This window comes from Dendrobium catenatum, unplaced genomic scaffold (assembly GCF_001605985.2).
Source record: "Dendrobium catenatum unplaced genomic scaffold, ASM160598v2 fragScaff_scaffold_1607, whole genome shotgun sequence".
Taxonomy (NCBI): Eukaryota; Viridiplantae; Streptophyta; class Magnoliopsida; order Asparagales; family Orchidaceae; genus Dendrobium; species Dendrobium catenatum.
In genome coordinates, this window is record NW_021320069.1 from 66,504 (window position 1) to 87,839 (window position 21,336).

A 21,336-nucleotide genomic window follows, 5' to 3' on the forward strand; every position below is an offset into this window, starting at 1 on the left:
AGTACATATATAATTACCAACTTTGTGCCTGACATGAAACATATCATGATTCTTAGCATGATCTAGAATTTTTGGGTTAGTTTTTTTTAAAGAAGCTGGGTTGGCGCAGTTTTGAGTCATACTATTTTTCTGTGTAATATCTAATTTAACAAGCAGTGTGTCTTTCATTGTGTACTACTGAATTTTGCATGTTGTGCATTGATTATATTGAATGTTCAGCAGAAGAGTCATTTTGCTTTGCATCTCATCTCAAACAGTAATTCTTCAAGGAAATGATCAAATTAGCACTTAAATTTTTAGGTTTATCCATTTTAGTCTTAGATTTTTCTCATGTCTTCAATTTAGTTCTTCAACTTATTGAATCTAAACCGCTTTGGACCTTCCATTATTTTGATATTTGCTTTGGATGAAAATAGGTTGTAAGAAGTTTTTTCATGAGAGCATTTTTGACATAATAGGATAAAACTCTTCTAAATTTGATAAAATAATAATGGGTTGGATTGTAACAATACTTTTTGTATAGTGAATCAACATACAATTAGATCGTCCAATTTGTTTGACTGTCTTTGCATAATATCCAATTTGTCTACCCAAATTAAATAAATTATGGGAAAATATGTTCACAAATAAATTAAAGAGATTGACATATTTAAATGTAAATCATGGAATCAGCTGTTATTAATTGTTTGATTTATTAACATTTTGATTTTACAGGATCTTAATACTAGATATTGTATGTTTAATATGTTGATATTTAAATTTTGATTTGGAATAGTGATTAATTTATGTTAATATTATCATTAACCATTTTAAGAGTTATTATCTTTACAGAGTAAGATTAAAGCAAATAAATTAAAATTCATATAATATGGTGGCATAGAAAGAGAATAAACTCTTTGAGCATAATATTGAAGATAAAAATAATTGACTTGGTAACAAATTACAAATTATTGGAATTGTGATGAATGTAATGAGCCACCTTGTGGGGACTTATTGTTTTACAATACATCCCCCGGTCATCAAATTGTTTGCAGTTATTTCTTCATATCATTTCGTCTTCTCTGTACTTATCTATCCAACTTCTAATTATTTCCACTTCTAGCGTCCTTTGTTCTATAAGCCAAGTTGGATCTTCTTCTGTAGCAGATCTGAAATCTACATGATGAGCACCTGAGATATAGTAAATATTAGCAAACAACCATTGAAGGATTATTCATCAAGCTGAGTAAGATAGTTTAACACTGACATTTGATTTAACATTTTTACAACTGCACAATAGAGTATGATACTGTAAATATGGTGAAATTAATTGAAATTTGTTCTCACCTTTTGCCGTGACAAGAGCAACAATGGATGATGACAGGTTCTCAAGTACCCTGAATTCAAATTAATGGCATTAAAAATTCAAGGACATTTGATAGAATCTGATTGATCTCTTTTAAATAGCAATTTTGTAGTTGAAAAATATAATGTTAAATGAACACAATAAGATATTCAATCCTCACCCTCCTCTGCTCCATGGGTCTTTCATTCCATTAGAGAATATTATGTTGCTTCCAAATCTGGAAAGAACTTGCTTGATGTTCTGCGTTGCTACAACATTTTAGTAATTTACACCAAATAAAAGATGTACAATTGTCTAGCAATTTGAAGCCTTATTAAAACACTAAGAAATAAAAAAGAATCAAAACAAAAAAGAATATCAATGCACGAAAATACAAAATTTTATATGGATTCACATAATTGATGGCAACATCCTGTTGTTGTTGATGATATAAATTTCACTTCTATTGCAGATTTCACTATAATTCTGATTATGGAGAATTACAAAGGCAATATAAAGATGAAGCCCCCACTTAATAAAGAAAAAAATAGATGCCCATAATAAAGTAACCTATAAATATTTAACTCTCCAAAATGCCCATAATAATGTAACCCATAAATATTGGTCTCTTTCACAGCTATGCCCCACAAAAAGCTGTTCCCCTCCCTCTTATAACTTTCACGATAACCTTACCTTGAAGGTGGACCAAGGACCGAGTCAACGCAGCATATTTTTTTCATAGGTCAAAATTATGCTCCATAATTTAACATAAGAGTCTCAAAACTCAAAATGCTTTATTAGATTTTTTTCTTACCTCCTTTAGCTTTGGAGCATTCTAGTGGGGGAGGTAAGATAAAAGCAACTTATGTAAGGCACTATTTGGTTAGCTAAAAAAAAGTGTAAAAAAAAAGTGTAAAGGGGGGGGGGGGGGGGGGGGGGGGGAGTACGGAGATGTATGGAGAGTGGCAGTGGTGAGCGACAATCAAGCGAGCTGGTTTGTGGTATAAATGATTCTATCTCAAAACTAGACAAGTTTGATTTACTTCAAAAAAAGAGATAAAATGGTTTATACTATATTTATTTTATTTTACTTGACTTCATTTTGTATTCCAACCAAACACAGTACGGAGATGTATGGAGAGTGGCAGTGGTGAGCGACAATCAAGCGAGCTGGTTTGTGGTATAAATGATTCTATCTCAAAACTAGACAAGTTTGATTTACTTCAAAAAAAGAGATAAAATGGTTTATACTATATTTATTTTATTTTACTTGACTTCATTTTGTATTCCAACCAAACACCACAAATTTCATACCCCTGCATTTGGAATACTTTATACCCCTTTGTATTCCAACCAAACAGCACTTAAGTGGATTCTTATGACTGTGATTGATTAGAAACTTATGTGTTAGATCAAGGTTGTTGTGAAAATAATGTAAATCAAGGCTGTTGTGAAAATACTTCTAATCTTGAAGTTATTATGATTCTCAGAAAATTAAGCTTCATTTGATTTTGAATTTCTACAATTTTTTTAAAAAAATTATGTTCATGTGTGAGAAACATGTTTAGATAATCACCTTTTGCACGTGCACCTCCATAAGTTTCTGAGCATGGACTTGCAGCATCTCGCAATGATGATTTTATTTTATATAACATAATAAAACTACGTTATCTATATAATTGAACTAAATGAAGCCCTAGATTATACTCAGCAAATTTGATATTTCTTAAACTATCCTGCATGTCTGTTTTAGTCATAAACAATTATAGAGAGGAGTAAATCAAGCTGCTTACATGGCCTCCATACTCTGTAGTAATCCAATGGGGCCGAGGTCTTACACCATACGTTTTCTTGCATTGGTCTCCAAATTCTTTATAATCATATGCTGATGGTGGGAACATGCTTTTGTTAGAGCAAGTCATTGGCATGACCATTTCTGTGCAAGCCTAAATGAAAAACAAAGCAAAAGAAATGCAATAAAATCCAAGGAAGTTGTTCTAAAGAAAATAAGCATTACATGTGATAATTTAGGACTAAAGAATTCCTTCTTTCTAATTATGGCAAGCATGTACATGAAGATTTATGCAGATGAACACAGAAGATATTGAAATTCATCAAGCAATCTTGTATTAAGATTTAAATCAAGACAATTACTAATATGTCCTAAGAAATTAATTGCTCCAGCTCAATTTTAATCTTTCTTAGGGGCCCATTCTGTGAAAGATTCTAAGTCGAAAACCATTTGAATCAAAACTCCCTCTACTATTAAAGGAAAACCTGCTATTATCCGATTGTGTGCTGTTGAATTCTATCCTGTTGAAATATTTTGTTTGATAACCGATAATGATTGGCATAAAACAATTCTTTATTGATTTGGTCTTTTTAGGTCAATTCACCCTTAAACATCTTGTACTTTCATTAGATTGCAGAAGAAGAGGAGCATTTCTTGTATGTTTTCCCATAAAATAAATTATGCTAAAGATTTAACTATGAAGTGTCTTAATTGAACCGCTCTTTTTATGTTTAAAGAAGCTCTCATTGTTCTAGCTTGGGTTTCTTTCCCATCTCTTTGTGTTCATTTGGTAAATTATGTTGTGCTATTTTCTTTGCGTGGTGTCTTTAAGAAACCTAAAGTTATTGTTCAGTATTTAAATAAATTGAATGCATCAGAGAAGTTTGTGTAGTTTGGATTGCTTCTCAACATAAAAGCTATTGGATTTTTTTTTTTTAGAAGTTACCCTTGTATTATTGGCACTACAGATGCATGGTCTTGATGTCTATACTTAATCTACTCTACATCTTGATTTAAAGAACAGTATTGATCCTATGATAAAGATATAAAACACTTGTGGATTACAACGTTTTGATAATTGAGATGACTACCACAAGAGCTAATGCGTTCGTCAAGAGAATTTGTTTTATCGAGCCTACTGCTACCAGAGCTAATTGCAGTTCTGTAAAAATAGCTGTAAAACAGTTATGAGAAAAATAAAAAAAATTTAGGTTTCTCCTGGTTTTATAGATATCTTTCTTACTGCTGTCATATTAACATATTTAGTTATAAAAGCTGTTTCTCATGCTAAATTTTTTAAAAAACAAGAAACACACAATCAAACAGAAACATGGCAGTCTGCAAAACAAAACCTATCCATGATACTTGCTACTCCTCTTTAATACTGAAGATTGGAAGTTGTTTTATAAGAGGAACTATTCTTTAGAAGAAGACAAGCATATTGTTTGTTCTCTCCTTTTCTTTACTGTATTCTTTTGAAATTTACTCCTCACCCATGGTTGCTGTTGCAAATGACTTTTTTAAAAGAAAATTTTAATAACTAATTAAAGCAAACAATACAAAATCAAGCAATTGCCAATACTTGTTAATTTGATTAAACAATAAAATAAAATTACATAGGGCCTCAGGAAACTCATTTAGGCTTAGTTTGGGACGGCTTTTTTATTGCTTCTTAGAGCAGCTTTAAGAAGCAGAAAGCTGTCTCAAACGAAGCCTTTTAGAGCATGGTATTTGAAGTTTGGTGGATCTTAATGTAAGACCACATATGACTTTTATTACAATTTCTTTTAGTTCCATTCAGTACTTAGTGAAATGCCCGTTCTATTTAAGAAATCTGGGAAAGGTAGAATCAAACCTGAAACTTTAGCAATTAGCATACCTGCCAATCCCACCCATCAAGTCCATGAACATCAGCCTCATATCCTATATTAAAACAAGATTGACTGCCTGAATAGTTGTAATACAAGCTTGCAGCTGAAAACACTTTGGTGAGTATGTCAACCTCTGGTGGGAATCCATCTATGATTCTGCACATCTTTAAAGGAAAAAAGAGATGTATTATGTATAGAATTGACAGCAATAGAAATGATATCTTAATTCTAATTTCTGTTCGAGAAGGGAAGATAATATTTGTTTTTCCTTATTTAATTTGAATGTTTTAGATACTAACCTCCTGAACTGGATTGGCTGGCAATGGTTTCATGAAATTTGCTTTTGTTGGATAATCAACCATTGCCGTATATACAAATGCTTCCCATAGCCAATCTCGTGCTTGATATACTGAATGAAGAGTTCTAAAAAAAATGATAAAATTGATTAAATCAGTTTATGTAATTAAAAATTAACATTTATTTAGCCTCAAAAATATCTGCAAATCTCTCTAAGGAGCTTGATGAAAATTGGTGAGGAATGATTAAGTATCTAATTCTTATATTTGTGTAATATTTATATAATCATAGGATAATTTCCAATAAAAATTTGTGAGTAAATAATAATTATAATATTTCAAAAATTAATGAGTATGTAGAATAATAATTATAATTATTCAGGTATTGATGTGATGGCATTAATAATCTCATCAATCATTGAGATGTTTGAAGTGAATAAGGAAAGTGGGTGACTACTGAGCTCAGTGGAATATTGATGAAGGCAAAATTGTTTGAGATTGATTTTTTCATATATTCCAATTTTGAATGAATGGATGATGTTCATTCTAGACTTGCATGTCGACTTTTCAAGGGTAATTAAAAGAGAGAGTGTGAGAAAATGTTTGAGAGATATTTCTTGTAAGTGGAGTGTGAAGGGTTCACAAGGTCACTCAAAGGTCAGGATCTCTGTGTGATTTTTGTTTTTCACTATTCCTCTTGTCTTTCTAGATTGCTCGTGAGAATATCTTTGAAGAAGATCATGTACTCTGCCAACACTCGGAGTGTGAACAGACGACGGTTCTCTGCTAACACTTGGAGGGTGTAAACAGACGACGGTTCTTTGCCGACACTTGGAGAGTGTGAAAGGACAACGGTTCTCTACCGACACTTGGAGAGTGTGAAAGGACGACGGTTCTCTGCCGCACCGGGGATTGGTGGAAGAGAGGTTTTGTAAAGGCTTCTCCGCCTTGCTGTGGGGGCAAAAGGAGAGACACTTTAGTAATAGTGCAATACCTGAAGAGGGAGTCTTCAGGGAGTGGATGTAGGTCGTATTTAACCAAACCACTATAACTCTTTGTGTCTTTTAAATTTACGCTTTTATTTATTGCAAGTTGTTTTTCTATGTTTAAAAAGTTATTTTGAACCATGAATTGTGCATATTAATATGGTAGTTATTTATTGCATGTCGACTTTCAAAATATAATTCCTAATAATCATAAATCATGCATAATCATCATTGTACAAGATTTAAGCATCATATAGCCCTCCTTTTGAATAAAATTTATTCACTCAAGTGTTCCATCAGATATTATAAAATCTGATGTGTAACCTTTAGGTGTTACTATTTAATTAGGATTGTGCATGAATTGAATTATCACACCAACAACAAAGGTAATATAATGTATAATATATTATAAATAGACAATTCCCTCCACAAATATTTGGTAAGAGATATTTCAATGGTTGTTTTCAGACGCATACGGTTTTCATGTTTTTTTTTTTTTTTGTGGTAGAAAGATTCATATTTTTAGCTTATCTAATTCTTAGGTTATATTTTACCTATCTGAGTTTTCAATAATCAAAGTTTTACCAAATTTTATGAATAAATTTTTATTTCCATTATCGAAAAACGCAAACAACTTTGCACCGGAAAAATTTTTACCATGTAACTTTTTATATCCCTAGCGGTGTCGCAAGAATATGCGGGCTCCAAAAATTCGTGCCCCAACTTCTCTGCGGCCCCTTTCTTTTTTTTTTCTTCAGGTCGTCGAGGAGAGTTTTAACGAGCAAGTTCTGAGGCAAATTTTCATATGGTAGATTGGGTTTAGAATAAGACATTACCAAGAGATTTTGCCCTCATTTTGTGATGACTTTATGATCTGAGTTCAGGTTTCTTATAGGCGCAAGCCCCTATAGTTAATTATCCCTTCTGATAATGAGATAGAACTTTCGATTAAGGCTAGTCGTCAAACAGATACTACACGTATAGTAGTAGCATGTTTAGGTATTTGAAAGTTTTATATTTAAAATTAGAAATTTATCATCTCGCACTTAAAGTGGGTGGTAGAGGGATTGATGACAGACTCGATCAAGATCCCATAATTCCATCATCTCGGCCCATCATGGTCCATAGTCTACTTAGTTAGAGGAGGTAGTTGACTCAGCCTGACAGAAAGATCCTTGTCGCCATCCATGGGTTGCTTCATCCAAGGAAAACTTATAGACTTAAGATGGATGTGTCTCTTTTGAAGCCACCTTAACTACCAGAGGACTTTGTGGCCTATCGGTCAATCCTTTTTATTCATTACTCAATGATTTAGTGCTGCTGAGGAGCATGCGGGGTGTAACCACCGGTTATGCCGACACTATTTTTGGCGCATACATATACGCCAGAAAGTTTGACGATAATGACAGGTTTTCTTATAGTGAACCTGAGGATCTCTAATAACCTCACTCCACCTGGTTATGATCTCTTCCCTAACATGAAATCATTAAAATACATATAATTAGATAAAAAGCCAATAGTGACTCAAATTTAATAAAACTTCCAATGCAAAGCTTAAAAAATAAATATACATGCTTAATTCAGTCAATATAATCAATAGAATTCCATTGCATCAATGATGAGTTATCATTCATAAGACTCAAAATGATCAATAACAAGAGCAATATATCATTTCAGTGAAATATATGAATCAATATTTAATACAATAATCAATAAATTCATAAAGCAATCGTATTGAAATCATTTACAAATCAATAAAAGAATATAACATATAAGTGTCAATATCATCAGTCTTGTCTATCTTATCTATTATCAATCTTATGCATCATATGCTGTCAGTATGTGTACCTATATCCATTATGATCCATTTGTCAATGTCATCTATGCACATTATAGTTATATGCATGATTTAGATTCAGTAATGCAGGACATCTAGCTTTAATGTGGTATTTTTATTCATTCATGTGTATTTATCATTATCATTTTAATTACAACATCATTATCATTTTATCATATCATGCGACTTTCAATAAATCATTAAGAACTTTCACTCTCTCCCCGTCAGCTAATTGGTCATCAATTACAAGTTACAACTAGGATAACACCACAAATCATCTTTAAAAAAAGATCGTCAGCTCATCCTCTTGCGTAGGGTATTATATTATAATATTCAACCCGAATTAATTAGTGTTAACATACAATCTTTCTTACTTGCATGAAATGTGTTTTAATATATAAAATACAACATGAAATAATTAGTTTTATAAAATGCAAGAAAATTTATATATCAGTCAATAACTTCAAAAGATCATAACTTTCATTTTAACCAATAAAATTTAATAATATTATAGTCAAAATGTTCATAAAATCCGTATATATTGTATACAAAAAATTACACAATGAAAATTTAATAAGTCAGTAGAAAATACATTTTTATCAATTTAGGAGAGAAAAAATCCATCAAACAAAAAATCATTGAAAACAAAAATGAGATTTATGTTACTTACAATAATTAGAAGAAATCTCTGAATTGAATCGATAGATGAAAATGCCAAAAAATCAACTTTCCCTTTCTTGTGGCTCTCCTCTTCTTCCCCCTTTCCCTCTCTTCTTCCACGACAAGCTGCACTCAAATGGGGGAGGTGGCGGCACTGAAGAGACTTAATGCTTACGATTTAGAGTAATAAATATACATAAATATTGTTAGTGGCCTATCACTGCAACGTTGCATGCTGAATCCAGAATTACTGTAGGATAGAAACTCAAACATCGCAGCATCAATTTCTAGCGCCGCTATGGTGCTTTAAGCATAGCACCTCATCGCTACAAAACAAAGTGCTAAAGCATTTTAGTTCAGACAGAAATTCATATTATTATATTTTTCATTTCTTCGGGTTGTTAGAATTAATGACTTGAAAACACACGTGGTAAGAGTGAGAGTTGTTGCTCTTTACAATTTTTAAAATTTTGCACCCAATGTTGAAATGATGAAAATTTATTTTGCTTTAAAAATTTGTTCATTTAAGAATTGGTCAACTTGTGTCAAATAAATCATTCTAATGTATTTTTTTATATATTTTAAACATTTGACTAGATTTAATGGACTTCACTTTTTATAATCCTAAAGAAAAAATTAAATAATGTATTTTTATGTAATCAATACATCTCTACTTTATTCAATTTTTTTGTCCTTATCAATACATATCTGCTTTAAAATCTTAAGTAAATAAAATTTAAATTCTAAGAAAAAAAACTTAAATAAAATTAAATTTGATATTCTTTATGTATTTATAACTATTTTATTTAGGTTTTTTCATATATCATTTAAGTTTTTTTTGTTAGGATTATTAAAAAGTTAGCAAAAATATTAAAAATGTCACCTCAATAGGGGTGTCAATTTTTGACACGACCCGAAACACGACTCGAACCCGACCCGAAAAATAATGAAATGTACAAATATTACGTCACGGGATGGGAAGTAGACCCCGTAATTTTTCTTTTTTATATTTTACAAACATGAAATATAAGTAACAATAATGAAATGTACAAATATAAGAAATAAAATTTCAGAAAAATAAAAATTCAAAACAAAAACTGAAACAAATTTACAAATTCATATAAAATAAAACGTAAAAGCACATTTAAAGCAGTTGAAGATATTTCAAAATCGAATTCCATACCAGCTCCAAAATCCAATTAACATAATCCAAATCAAGTTAGGCTTCGTTTGGAACAATTTTCTAATTGACTTCTAAAATAATTTTTTAGTATAAAAATTTCTGATTCAATTTTTTTTTAAAATAAAAAATTACTTTAAAAAACATTAAGAAAATAATCTCAAATAAAGTCTTAGGTTTCATTTGGGATGATTTTCTTTTTGCTTTTTAAACCAATTTTCTAGTACAACAATTTTAAATTTTTACTAAAAAGCTGTTTTAAGAAGCAGAAAAGAAAGCCGTCCCAAGTTTCGCTTGGACAGCTTTTTTGCTATTTCTTATAGCAAAATTTTAGTTAAAAATTTTTTGAAACAAGTGAAAAAATTATGGTCAAAAGCTGTCCCAAACAAAACCTTAATCTGCAGAGTTTTATGAGGAAAATATGATTGCGTGATATTTATAACAAACTTTCAGGTGGTGGAGGTCTCATTTGATCATTTGAGACCACAAATCAAGTTAGTCTGCAAGTTAAGAGAATGATGATGCCAATCACTCCTTTTTAGTGAAGATTTGGACCGGCAAATTTAATTCCGGATCAATAGTTGGGTTACTTAATCACTTTAGGGACTCGCTGGGCCATTGTTAGTCTTCTATATTGCAACTGGTGGAATTTTCCTTCGTTAATGTAATATGATGCGTCCATTCCATTTCTGGGTGCATATGTTGCTAACTTCCATTATTAATATAATATGATGAATTGTAAAGAAAGAGAGGCTACGTAGTGATATTAAAATAAATTATTTTGGTTGGTTGAATGTATTTTGAGTGTTTTATTTGTTTTTTCTCACATCCTTGGTCCTTTCTAAGGATGAGTATCTCATTTAAAAACTATGGTTAGTATTATAAATTTAACTGAGATAAACCTTGCATTATCAAGAGTTCATATTTGAGCTTTTTATAGCTCAAAGGCCTTAATTCAGTTAGAGATTTTGCTCAACAATTCAGCTTTTAAGGCTTGAAAGTTATGTTTAGTGGTCTAAATGTTTCATGTGGCTAATGGTTTTAAAGCCTGGATTTTATGCTCAATCATTATGAGATTGAGCGAGATTTCAAGACTTGGAGGTTATGCTTGACTGCTTGAAGGTGGCACGAAGGTTTAGATCCAACATAAGATATTGTAGCCTGAAAACTATTTTCAATCATTAAGAGGCTGAAATAAGACTTTTGAGGCTTGGAAGTTATGCTCACTTGCTTGAAGGTGGCTTAAAGGATTTGATCCGGCTTAATTTTTTTAGGCCAGGAGAGGTTATGCTCGGACGTTTTGAAAGCTAGAGGCCATTGTGGGGAGGGGGGAGACCCCTAAAAAAAAAATTCAGTGCACTTGTATCCCTTGGTGTCACAGAGAGAGAGAGCATATCTTTCATATGGCAAATATGGTGCTCCCGGTTAGTAAAATATGATCTTAATCGGACAAGACAATTCAAATGAGAACCACCAAAAGCTCATGAGCAACTATTTTAATATATTCTAACATTTCAGATGACACGACAAATAAAAATACTTTAATTTAGTACTTTAAAGGAAAAGCAAAGTGGACATCTTTTTCTCATGAAAATAATGACGCAGCTAATTCACATTCCATGTTATAGGAAGTAGGAACCTTTTATCTTTTATTGTCGGTGCGAACTTAGTTTGACCACTTCTTTAACAATGAATGGATGTTGAAGCATTCAGTTTAACTACAGGTTTTTATTCTTCAGAAGATCAGTTACCTTGACTATAATCATCTCAGTCCACCTAGGAGTAGAAGAAATAAGCAGCTCTATTCTTCTGCTCATAAGCTCAGAAGAGTTTGTTAAGCCTGGTTTCATCGAGTAGAATGATAGTGTTCCTTATGTCATTGTATTCTATTCTTTATATTTGTTGTGTCCTAGAGCATTCGCGGCGGCAGAGAAATATAAAGCTTAACGTCTTAGTTTTTTACGAAGATCCAGTACGCACATAGATAAAGAGAGTGGGTGTAGCATTTATGAGAGACACCACTATTATTACATGGAAAACCCCTGAAAAAAGGAGGAAAAACCACGGAGCCTAACCCAGTTTAAATGAGTCCACTAGTATCGCAGTTGATTACAAATGAGGCCCTTACTTGTGGGAAGACCTTAACTTGATGTACATCTTATAGAGTATATTACATGATGAGAATAAAAAAAATCATTGTTGATGTGCTTGTTTGGTCTGAAGGACTGTAGTCGATGGGCGACGTAAGTCGGAAGGACCATAATCGGCGGGCGACGGAGGTCGGAAGGACTGTAGTCGATGGGCGACATAAGTCAGAAGGACTGTAGTCGGCGGGCGACGGAGGTCGGAAGGACTGTAGTCGGTGGGCGACTTAAGTCAGAAGGGCTGGGCCGTAGTCGATGGGTGACGGAGGTCGGAAGGCTTGTAGTCGATGGGCGACGTAAGTCAGACGGACCGTAGCGACGGGCAACAGAGGTCGGAAGGACTGTAGTTGGTCGGCAACGTAAGTTAGAAGGACCGTAGTCGGCGGGTGACGGAGGTCGGAAGGACTGTTGTTTGACGACGAAGGTCAGAAGGATGGCGTCAGGTATAAATTTGGCAATGGACAGAAATCCAACATCGGATAGATGTCTAGCTAAAGTCCGACAACACGCAGAAGTCCGGTGTCGGGTAGAAACTTGGCGACGAGCGGAAGTACGACGTCGGGTAGAAGTCTGACGTCAATTGGCGGAAGAGAAGAACTCCGACTTTAGATGGTATTCGGGCAAAACTCTTGTGTCACTTGGAGTTTGGGTGAAACTTCGGCGTCACTTGGAGGTCGGACGGAATTTCGGCATCACATGGAGGTTGGACGGAATTCCGGCGTCATTTGGAGTTCAGGTGAAACTCAGGCGTCACTTGGAAGTCGCGAGGAATTCCGGCATCTCATGAAAGTCAGGCAGAAGTTCGGCGTTCCGTGGAAGTCAGGCAGAATTCCGGCGTCCCGTGGAAGTAGGGCAGAGGTGGTCGAGGAGGAGTTTCTTCCCTCCTATCATTCTTCTCTTCTCTTCTTCTTCTTGCTTCCGTCCCCTCTCAAGAGAAATGATGGGCTATTTATAATTTTTTTTAGGATGGCATGACCCGTAAATAGGAGGATCAAGGGCAAATGTAGAGTGGTTTCGATGGACGGCCGATATTGAATCCCATGATCATTGATTGTTCGTCAAACATTTGATGGTCTTAATGATATCAGAATTCGGCGATCTTGGGTTCGTTGGATTCGTCTCATCGAGCCGCTCGATTCGACTATAAGCATGTCATATTTGGAAACTGTTTGGTGACCCAAATTATGGATTGAACCTTCTGAATGTGCTTTGGGCCTTCAATTCGGACACATTTGGCCTCGGATTGAGCTGAATTTGGTGTCGTTGGGTTCATATGTCTGAGACGATCAGTTCGACTGTAAGTTTTCTGAAATCGGAGTTCAGATGATCCCATATTTAATTTTTGAAGTTTTCAACTTGATTTTTGCCTTGACATTCGTGCCCGATCAAGATAATTTTTGATGAAATATCAATACTGATCTAGCTACTTCAGTAAAATTTCTGCAGTGGATTTTATTTTTTTTCAGTTCAGCATTGGATTCAGCTAGTTTTATAGAATTGTTTAGCATTTCTCTATTGAGAAACACAAGTGAGAGTAGGTTGAAGATTCCTTTTATCAACAATTGTGTCATGTGTATGAGCAACTTTAGATCTTTTCTTCATAATCCATACGAGATTAGAAAATATAATTTAAAAATAATAAAATATTCTTTATTCATTATTTAGTTAGGTGTTGTTAGAAATCAAAATTGATATTAATTTTAAGCAAGGCAAACTTTCTCAGAACCATCTCAAACAGAGGAAATTGCTTTCTACCTCACAGTTTTCGAATTTAAGTATATTAACATGGAATTTTTGCCTCTAAAATTAACTTTCATGAATAGTATTATATACCTTTATTATAATCTTCAACATAAAAATAAAGTGAAAGTGATGAGAAATTTACTTGCATGTCTTAAATGTTGTACTGAGCTCCGAGAGTCCATTCTTTACAGATGACAACCTCATCAGCTCATCCCAGCCCTTCTTTATTACTTCAAAGCAGTTTATGCTCTCATCCTGCAATCTCATGAGCAAGCATCAGTAAAATCTCAGTATAATAACCCCCCACAAGAACAACAACAATAAACAAATCTTTATGATCCCACTATGTGGGGTCATTTATATGAATAATTTTTCTCTATTATGTCATATTAAAAGTTAAATTCTCATTTAAATCTAATAAAAAAAAATATCATTTTTAATTCTTTCTAATCAAATCTTGTAAGATGATTTTGTAAAGACATAAACAAATTATCATAACGAATATTTACGCTAGATGAAATTCACATATTTAAATTAAAAATGAATATTTAAACACAAAAAATGAATGAATGGAATAAATTATTAATGATGAACATGATTAAAAGTTGTAAGATGAACGCTAGATGAAATTCACATGATTAAATTAAAAATGAATATTTAAACACAAAAAATGAATGAATGGAATAAATTATTAATTCTACAATTGGATCAAAATACTCGTCCTTTGTAAATTCTTATGATCACGATGATATTAAGACTAAATTATCTATATACAATTGAGGTAAAATAAATTTTTAAGACGTACTTGCAAGAAGCATGGACTAATTGAAAAGACATAAAAAATTATCATATTAACAATATAAATTAAATACATTCAGAAGTTAAACTTCGTTACCATAAACTCAATTCATGTACATTACATCAAGGCTTTCATATCATGTGTTCCACAACAAGTAGGGTCTAATCTCATGCCATAATTCACTCTCAATATGAAGATGAGATAATTAACTCGTGAGTATTAAAAGATAGATGAATTTGCAATAAATACTCAATTTATAGATACATGCAGCTTCCTAGGCATGAAATGAGAGTTGTAAATTAATATTTTTTTAAGCTAATGATTATGACCTTTAGAAGCAAATATTTGTCAACATAGGTGTCATGTAAATGTAGTCTTTGATATTAAAACAATTTAGCAACATTGAATAAAGAGTTGAAGTGTCATAGAGTTTTTATGGACAATGAAAGATAGCTATCATATGTCCAAAAAAGGTAGAAGTCGTAGCAAGCAATCAATTTGGCCCAAGGCGGCTAGGGAGTGTATGAAAGGCTATTCAGTGGCTATCTGAGTAGTGCACAAAAACTTTGGCAGGTAATAAGGGTGGTTGTGGTTGTGGTTGTGGTAAACAAAGTTAGTGATGGCTAGGCAAGCATTAAGAAATAAAGATATGATAGGAATGCAAATAAATCATATGTATAAATGTAGTGCACATGATTGAAGGTTGATCATTGGAAAAGTAGAATTAAAATTATGATAGATAAGATTCATGATATGATGTAAAATAGTTTATGAGGAAAAGTACGACAATGAAATTGATGTGAAGGGACCATGAGGAGATCGTGACATGCCGAGTCTCATGCAGGAGCAAGCATATAGGGGCAGAGAAATTTTGTAGTAAGAAGAATGTTGCGAGATAAAGTGAGTATGAGAGGTGACCAATATTACATGCACGATAGCTAAGTCATTAAAATATAAGATGTGAAGGCGCATTGCTAGTAAGCACATAACCCATCAATTACTAGGGTGTTTTCCTTCCAAATGATTACTCACTATTTATGATCTTGAAATTTTAAATTGATAATTTATATGAAATACATTTGTGAGCCTCCTGAGGAAGGTTTGATGTATGAAATACACTATGCAAGAACTGTGAACGAAATATAAGTATGAATGTATTATGTCAATATATCGATTAGAAGAAAAATGTATTATGCATAGGCAAATACAAACAGAAAATGCAAGTGCAATGCAAAATACATTATGCATATGTATATAAGCATTAATCAATGTATTAAATTCATTACGCGCACATACACTGTAAATAAATTCCGCATGTGCCTCAATTTTTATGTCAAGCTCCTAAATGCAATATCTGATAATACTTCGCGGATTCGCTAAAAGTGTTCAAACAACCCTACAATAAATCTGATTTGTATGCTAAAATATATTCTGCATGTGTTGTGATCTATAACGATATCTGAGAATGCTCCACGGATTTGCTAAAAGTGCAAATAGTCCAACGATAGACGAGTTGACGGAAAATTTTAACCGAAGAAAGCAATTTAATATTAAAAATGCCCTCAAAACTCTAAAAAAAATTATTCAAAATCTAAACTCAAATCCAACTAAAAGTTTAAATCCTTAAAATGAAATATGTCATCAAAAACTTAAAATAAAAAATTCATTCACTTCCCAATAATTTGGCGAGAATGATGAATTGAAGAATAATTTCAACTCAGAAAGAGCAGATATATTGTGGAATGTATTACTACAGTTTATTCTCAATTGATTTCTTGCCAGCAGGGGCATAGTACGTGCTCTCTGACCGGTTGATTTTGCCCAAAAAGGCATCACTGTATTACATACACATCCAAAACATGTATATTCCCTAATAGTTAAAAGCCCATTGAGTAATGAATTATAGGATGCGCTTTGTAAGACATAAAACTCTCTATTAACTAAGGTTTATTTAAATTCAACACCTCAAACAAACATTCACCCCAAGTTTACAAGGTATTCTTGGACAAAGCAACCCATGAATAGAGACAAGATTCCCTTTGTCAGGTTCAGTCAACTACCTCCTCTAACTAAGTACACCAAGAATCATGACAGTCCGGAATGACGGAATCATGAGATCTTAATCGAGCCTGTAATCATTCCCCATCACCCTCTTTAAGTATAGTGATAAATTTCAAGTTATAAACTCTTAAATTCAAATCCTAAAATTGTCGCAATTTATACATTAGATAATTATTGTGACCTATATAATGACTAGCCTTAATTGAAAGTTCTATTTCATTTTCGGGATGGGTAATTAACCATAGAGGCTTACGCCTATGGGATCATAAAGTCCTCATAAAATGAGGACGAAAACTCTGGATACTATCTTATCTAAAAAGTCTAATCCACCTTCTGAAAATCTACACCGGAACCTAAATTCCTTAAAACTCTCTCCATTAAAAAAGAGTCATGGAGAGGTCGGGGCATAAATCATTCAATTCTTTTCAGCTCAAGCTAATCATTCACTCAACTCATTAAGGAAGCTCAAACTGGACTCAATACAAACCCTAGTGTAATTAAAAATTGTACGAATAAAAAAGAACTTTAAATTAGGGAAAGTGAAATTTAGGGCTGAATCATATTGATTTATTATTTTTTCTAGTTGAAATCAATTCGAACCCAAAGAAACAAATCAATATTTTTGTTGAAATTTAAAATCATTATATAAACAAATACAGATTGAATCCTTCATAAGCAAAACAATGCAAAGGTTGTACCTTATAGTCTTGGGATACACCATCATAAAAGCTGCTCCATGGAGTAATGTCATCAAACTGCAGTATAGGTGCTGATGATGCCAAGGCACCAATGGCTATCTGAGGGTACTTAAGCCTGAACCATGCAGCTAGCACTAAAGCAAGACAATAGTTTCTTTAGTATTTATAAATATTAGAACATATATATATGATGCTACTAGTCAGTGGGGATGTAGAGGCCCATTTTCACACACCTAAATAGCCTTTATTAATAGGAAAACATACACATTGTGACAGTTTAAGAAGAAACAAATGTCGATTAAGATGGCGAAATAAAATTATGATAACAGTATATCATATTTATATCTTAAGACATACTATCCTAAGAAATTAATTAGGCCATAGTAATTTACATTGAATTCTTCTTAAAAGGTCCCAATTTAAAGACCATCCATCAATAAAAGTTGTCTAGACATAGGAAAATGAGCCCCTAGATCAGCAATAACTATTAACATGAATACAAAAATATATAATTTTTGTATTGATAAAGAAATCATTTTAATTAATTAATAAATTTAATTGAATATAAAAAATTATATAATCTAATTATTTATTTTTTTATAAATTTATTAAAGAAATATTATTATAATATTATATTTCTTACATATTTAATATTTAACTTACTTCCTCCATAGGAACCTCCGAAAACTACTACTGGAGATGATTCAGCAGACATGTTATGTTTCAAGCTCCTTATGAGCACTGCATAATCCGCCAAGGCCTGCGCCGAGTTCAAGTACCCCAATTTGTCTGCAGATTCATATGACTTTTCTCCAAATGGCTTAGACGTTCCATAATACCTGTGCTGCAGGTTCACACAAGGTGGTGATGAGAAACTGATTTCAAAGTTTTCATAGAAAATTTGGATTAGTGCCCAGTAAAACTTCTTAATTAGAATGCAAATCATTATATTATTCTTTAATGAAACAAAATTTTCAAAGCTTAAATCTTTTGGATACAGCTGTTTATGCCTTTATGTACAATAAGTTTAGGATTACTTGTATTGGATTAAAAAACATATTTTCATTGCCGGAAAGGCCACCGGAAACACCGTCAGAAACAATGTTGTCGGACAACCGCCGGAAATCCGCCAGAAAATAGTCTGTCAGAAAGCCGTCGGTAATGTATGATTTTCCTGTACTGAATCTTAAATGATTATTGTTTTGTTTTTATCTGTTGTTTTTTCTTTCAAGTTCATCAATAATAATTCTATCTTGATGTCATATAGGATCATCTTCTCCATTATAAATGTTAAAATCATTCAAATCTATTCTCTGCTATTTTTTTCTTCAATAGGCCAAACTCTATTATATTTTAATTTCTTCCTCCATTATTCCTTGTTTTAGAACACATCACTCTTAAAATTATAATTTAAGTCATATTCAATGTAGTTCTCAATGACTTTTTTTATGTGCAATGATTAGATTACATTAGCAGTATGATTGCATATGTTTAATTTAATATTTACATTAAGGATTCGTTTGGGATGACTTTTTTATTGCTTCTTAAAATAAAGTTTTAGTTAAAAATTTTTAATTTATGTACTAAAAATCTGTTTTAAGAAGAAGCAATAAAAAATCCGTCTCAAATGAAGCCTAAGTTTGCATCATTTAAATTGCTCAAATGCTTCTCAATTTTGACCATTCATCTTTAACAATAAAAATTATGTCATAATCAATATCACCATCCTTTTTATAGTAGATCAAAGAGAATTTAGCATATGCATTATTACTTAGCCTTTAAGCAACATTGACATATAATTCCTAAATTTTCATGTGCTAAAATTAGTCTCATGTGCCCAATGCTTAGCACTGCAAAAAGTTCAGCTTTCAGCATAAACATAACTATTTTGTGAATAGCCCTACAAAAAGTAGATATAATCAGGACTGAATTACTGTAAGAGAAGCCAAAATCTTTTTGAGGCTAAAGTTCTTTACCAATGATTGAGTTGCATACAGATTATAAAGAATTTATGAAGAGAAAAAATAAATAAAGAAGATTTTTGAGGTTTAATTTCCATAGGGGGTCTTCTCAGGTGGATGTTGAGACGATCCTATTTATTTTTTGCTGGGATCCGTTTGGGAAAATGGAGTTCCAATGTCCTATTATTTGAAAAATGGTCACTCCATGTGCAGAAGACGAACCCTTCTTGTTGTAGATTACCCTCTTACCTTCCATATTTTTCTCTATGGATTCTAGTCACTCTATGCTTCTCTTATCCTTTGTCCACCCTCCCCTATCATTAGAGAAAAATGATTATGTGCAGCATCCGGATGCGTCTGGAGGCCAATCTGGATGCTCCATGTCACTGATTGCACAATGCATTGGGTGACATACATGTCACGTCCGGATTGATCTATGGACGCATTCAGACACCGCACAGAATAATCTCTCGTCATTAGAAGCTGCATGAAGGAATTGAATGGCAAGGAGCGTGCACGACATCTACTTGTCAAGGTAAAATGGTAAGTGTCTAGGGAGATAATGATAGGAGTTCAAGTGGCGACAATGCAACCAGGATTATATAGAGCATATTACATCAGACAAATTAAAAGTACTTCTAATTGAGCTAAGTAGAAAACCCAAGTGTTGAGCTTGAGTAACCAAGAGAGATTTTGAGTTCGCACAATTGTTTACCTCAAGAAATAATAGAAATGCCCTGTTCCAGCATATGTAAATATTTAATAGCATAGAAATTAGAAAGTATTTGGCAATCAAGAAAGAATAGAAATGTTCTGCTCCAAAACTTATTTCAGTCTAATTATTTTGCCCAAAAAGTTTCAGTTCTTCTCATTAAAAATCTCCAAACTTAGCACAGAGTTGATGAAAATAGATAAAAATTACTTCTTTTGCTTCATCTTTCTTCTTCTATATATAAAAGAATATTTTTTTAATACCTCAATGAAGACAAGCAGTGCCCGGAACTTAGGGGCAATATCCATCATGAATCCAGTATTAGCAGCAAACCATTCAATATCTCCTTCGTTGCCTGTATAAACAAAGATTGGCTCTCCTCTCTCCCAAAAAGTGGAGTTCATAAGATATTTCTGATAGAAAATTGTATATGACTTAGGCTGGTAAGAGAAATGGTCCAACTGCTGAGGAAAATAATGAGCAGAATAAGGAAGATTGGGATATTTATTTGATTCAGATAAATTTGCTAATAAGCTTTGAGGAGCTCTTGGAAATAAGATGGGAAGGGAATTAGCTAGTGATGAGAGGAAGAAGAGAGGAAGAAGAAGAAGAAAGAGAGCCATGGATGAAAAATTGAAGAGCGTGAGGAGATTATTAGTGGGTTTGAGTGGAAAAAGCTGCGTACTCAGTAGAGCAATTGGTCTCTTGTCTGCGTTGTTTTGGGATTTGTGAATGCTTATCTGTTAGGCATGGAAGAAGACAGTGGGAGCACCAAAAAGTTCTCAATAGAGGCATTCAATTATATTTGAATTGAATTTGATAATTAAATCAATCACTGAGAGAAATTTCAATCAAATGAAATCTAAATTACGTTGAGTTTGAGTTTGTTTGTTATTATTGCAGTATTTATAAAATTAATTATGAAATTATTTTGTAAAAATAATATTTTATTATAGAGATTTTTTAAAAATATTAAAAATAATAAGAAAATAATAATTAAACAAAATTATAGTTGCTATATAAAAATAAAGCAAGTTAAAAAATTTGCCAAATAAATTATAAATCTAATCAAATTAGCTTCACAATAAGTTGAAATATATATCTAATTATCTATGTAAATTAATATAAATATATATTTATGTATATGATTAAGTTTAAAAATATATGCATTCATAATATAATTATGATATAAATATTTTTTGTAGTTAAAAAAAATTAAAGAAAATCAAAATTGATGAGAAATAATAAACACAAATAGAGCCTAATAATAAT

At 32.5% G+C, this 21,336-nt stretch overlaps 1 protein-coding gene across 1 annotated transcript; it reads right to left on the bottom strand.

Annotated features, from left to right (window-relative positions):
* Positions 1 to 872: 872 nt before the first annotated feature.
* LOC110093738 (lysosomal Pro-X carboxypeptidase) lies at positions 873 to 20,841 on the bottom strand. Its single transcript, XM_020818717.2, has 10 exons — positions 20,328 to 20,841; positions 18,055 to 18,235; positions 17,392 to 17,525; positions 13,976 to 14,088; positions 5,287 to 5,410; positions 4,996 to 5,151; positions 3,118 to 3,270; positions 1,506 to 1,585; positions 1,327 to 1,376; positions 873 to 1,170 (listed from the first exon to the last, which is right to left on the bottom strand). The coding sequence occupies exons 1-10, from the start codon at positions 20,685 to 20,687 to the stop codon at positions 1,043 to 1,045; spliced, it is 1,479 nt and encodes a 492-aa protein (XP_020674376.1). The 5' UTR covers positions 20,688 to 20,841; the 3' UTR covers positions 873 to 1,042.
* Between the last annotated feature and the right edge of the window lie 495 nt (positions 20,842 to 21,336).

Bases quoted from the DNA above. Each gene is read 5' to 3' on its own strand.
- LOC110093738 (XM_020818717.2), bottom strand. From the start codon at position 20,687: ATGGCTCTCTTTCTTCTTCTTCTTCCTCTCTTCTTCCTCTCATCACTA. The intron at 17,526-18,054 runs GTAAGTTAAATA...GTCTTGCTTTAG, and splicing joins CGGAGGTTCCTATGGAGGAA to TGCTAGCTGCATGGTTCAGG. The intron at 5,411-13,975 runs GTAAATTTCTCA...CATTTTTTTTAG, and splicing joins ACAACATTTAAGACATGCAA to AACTCTTCATTCAGTATATC.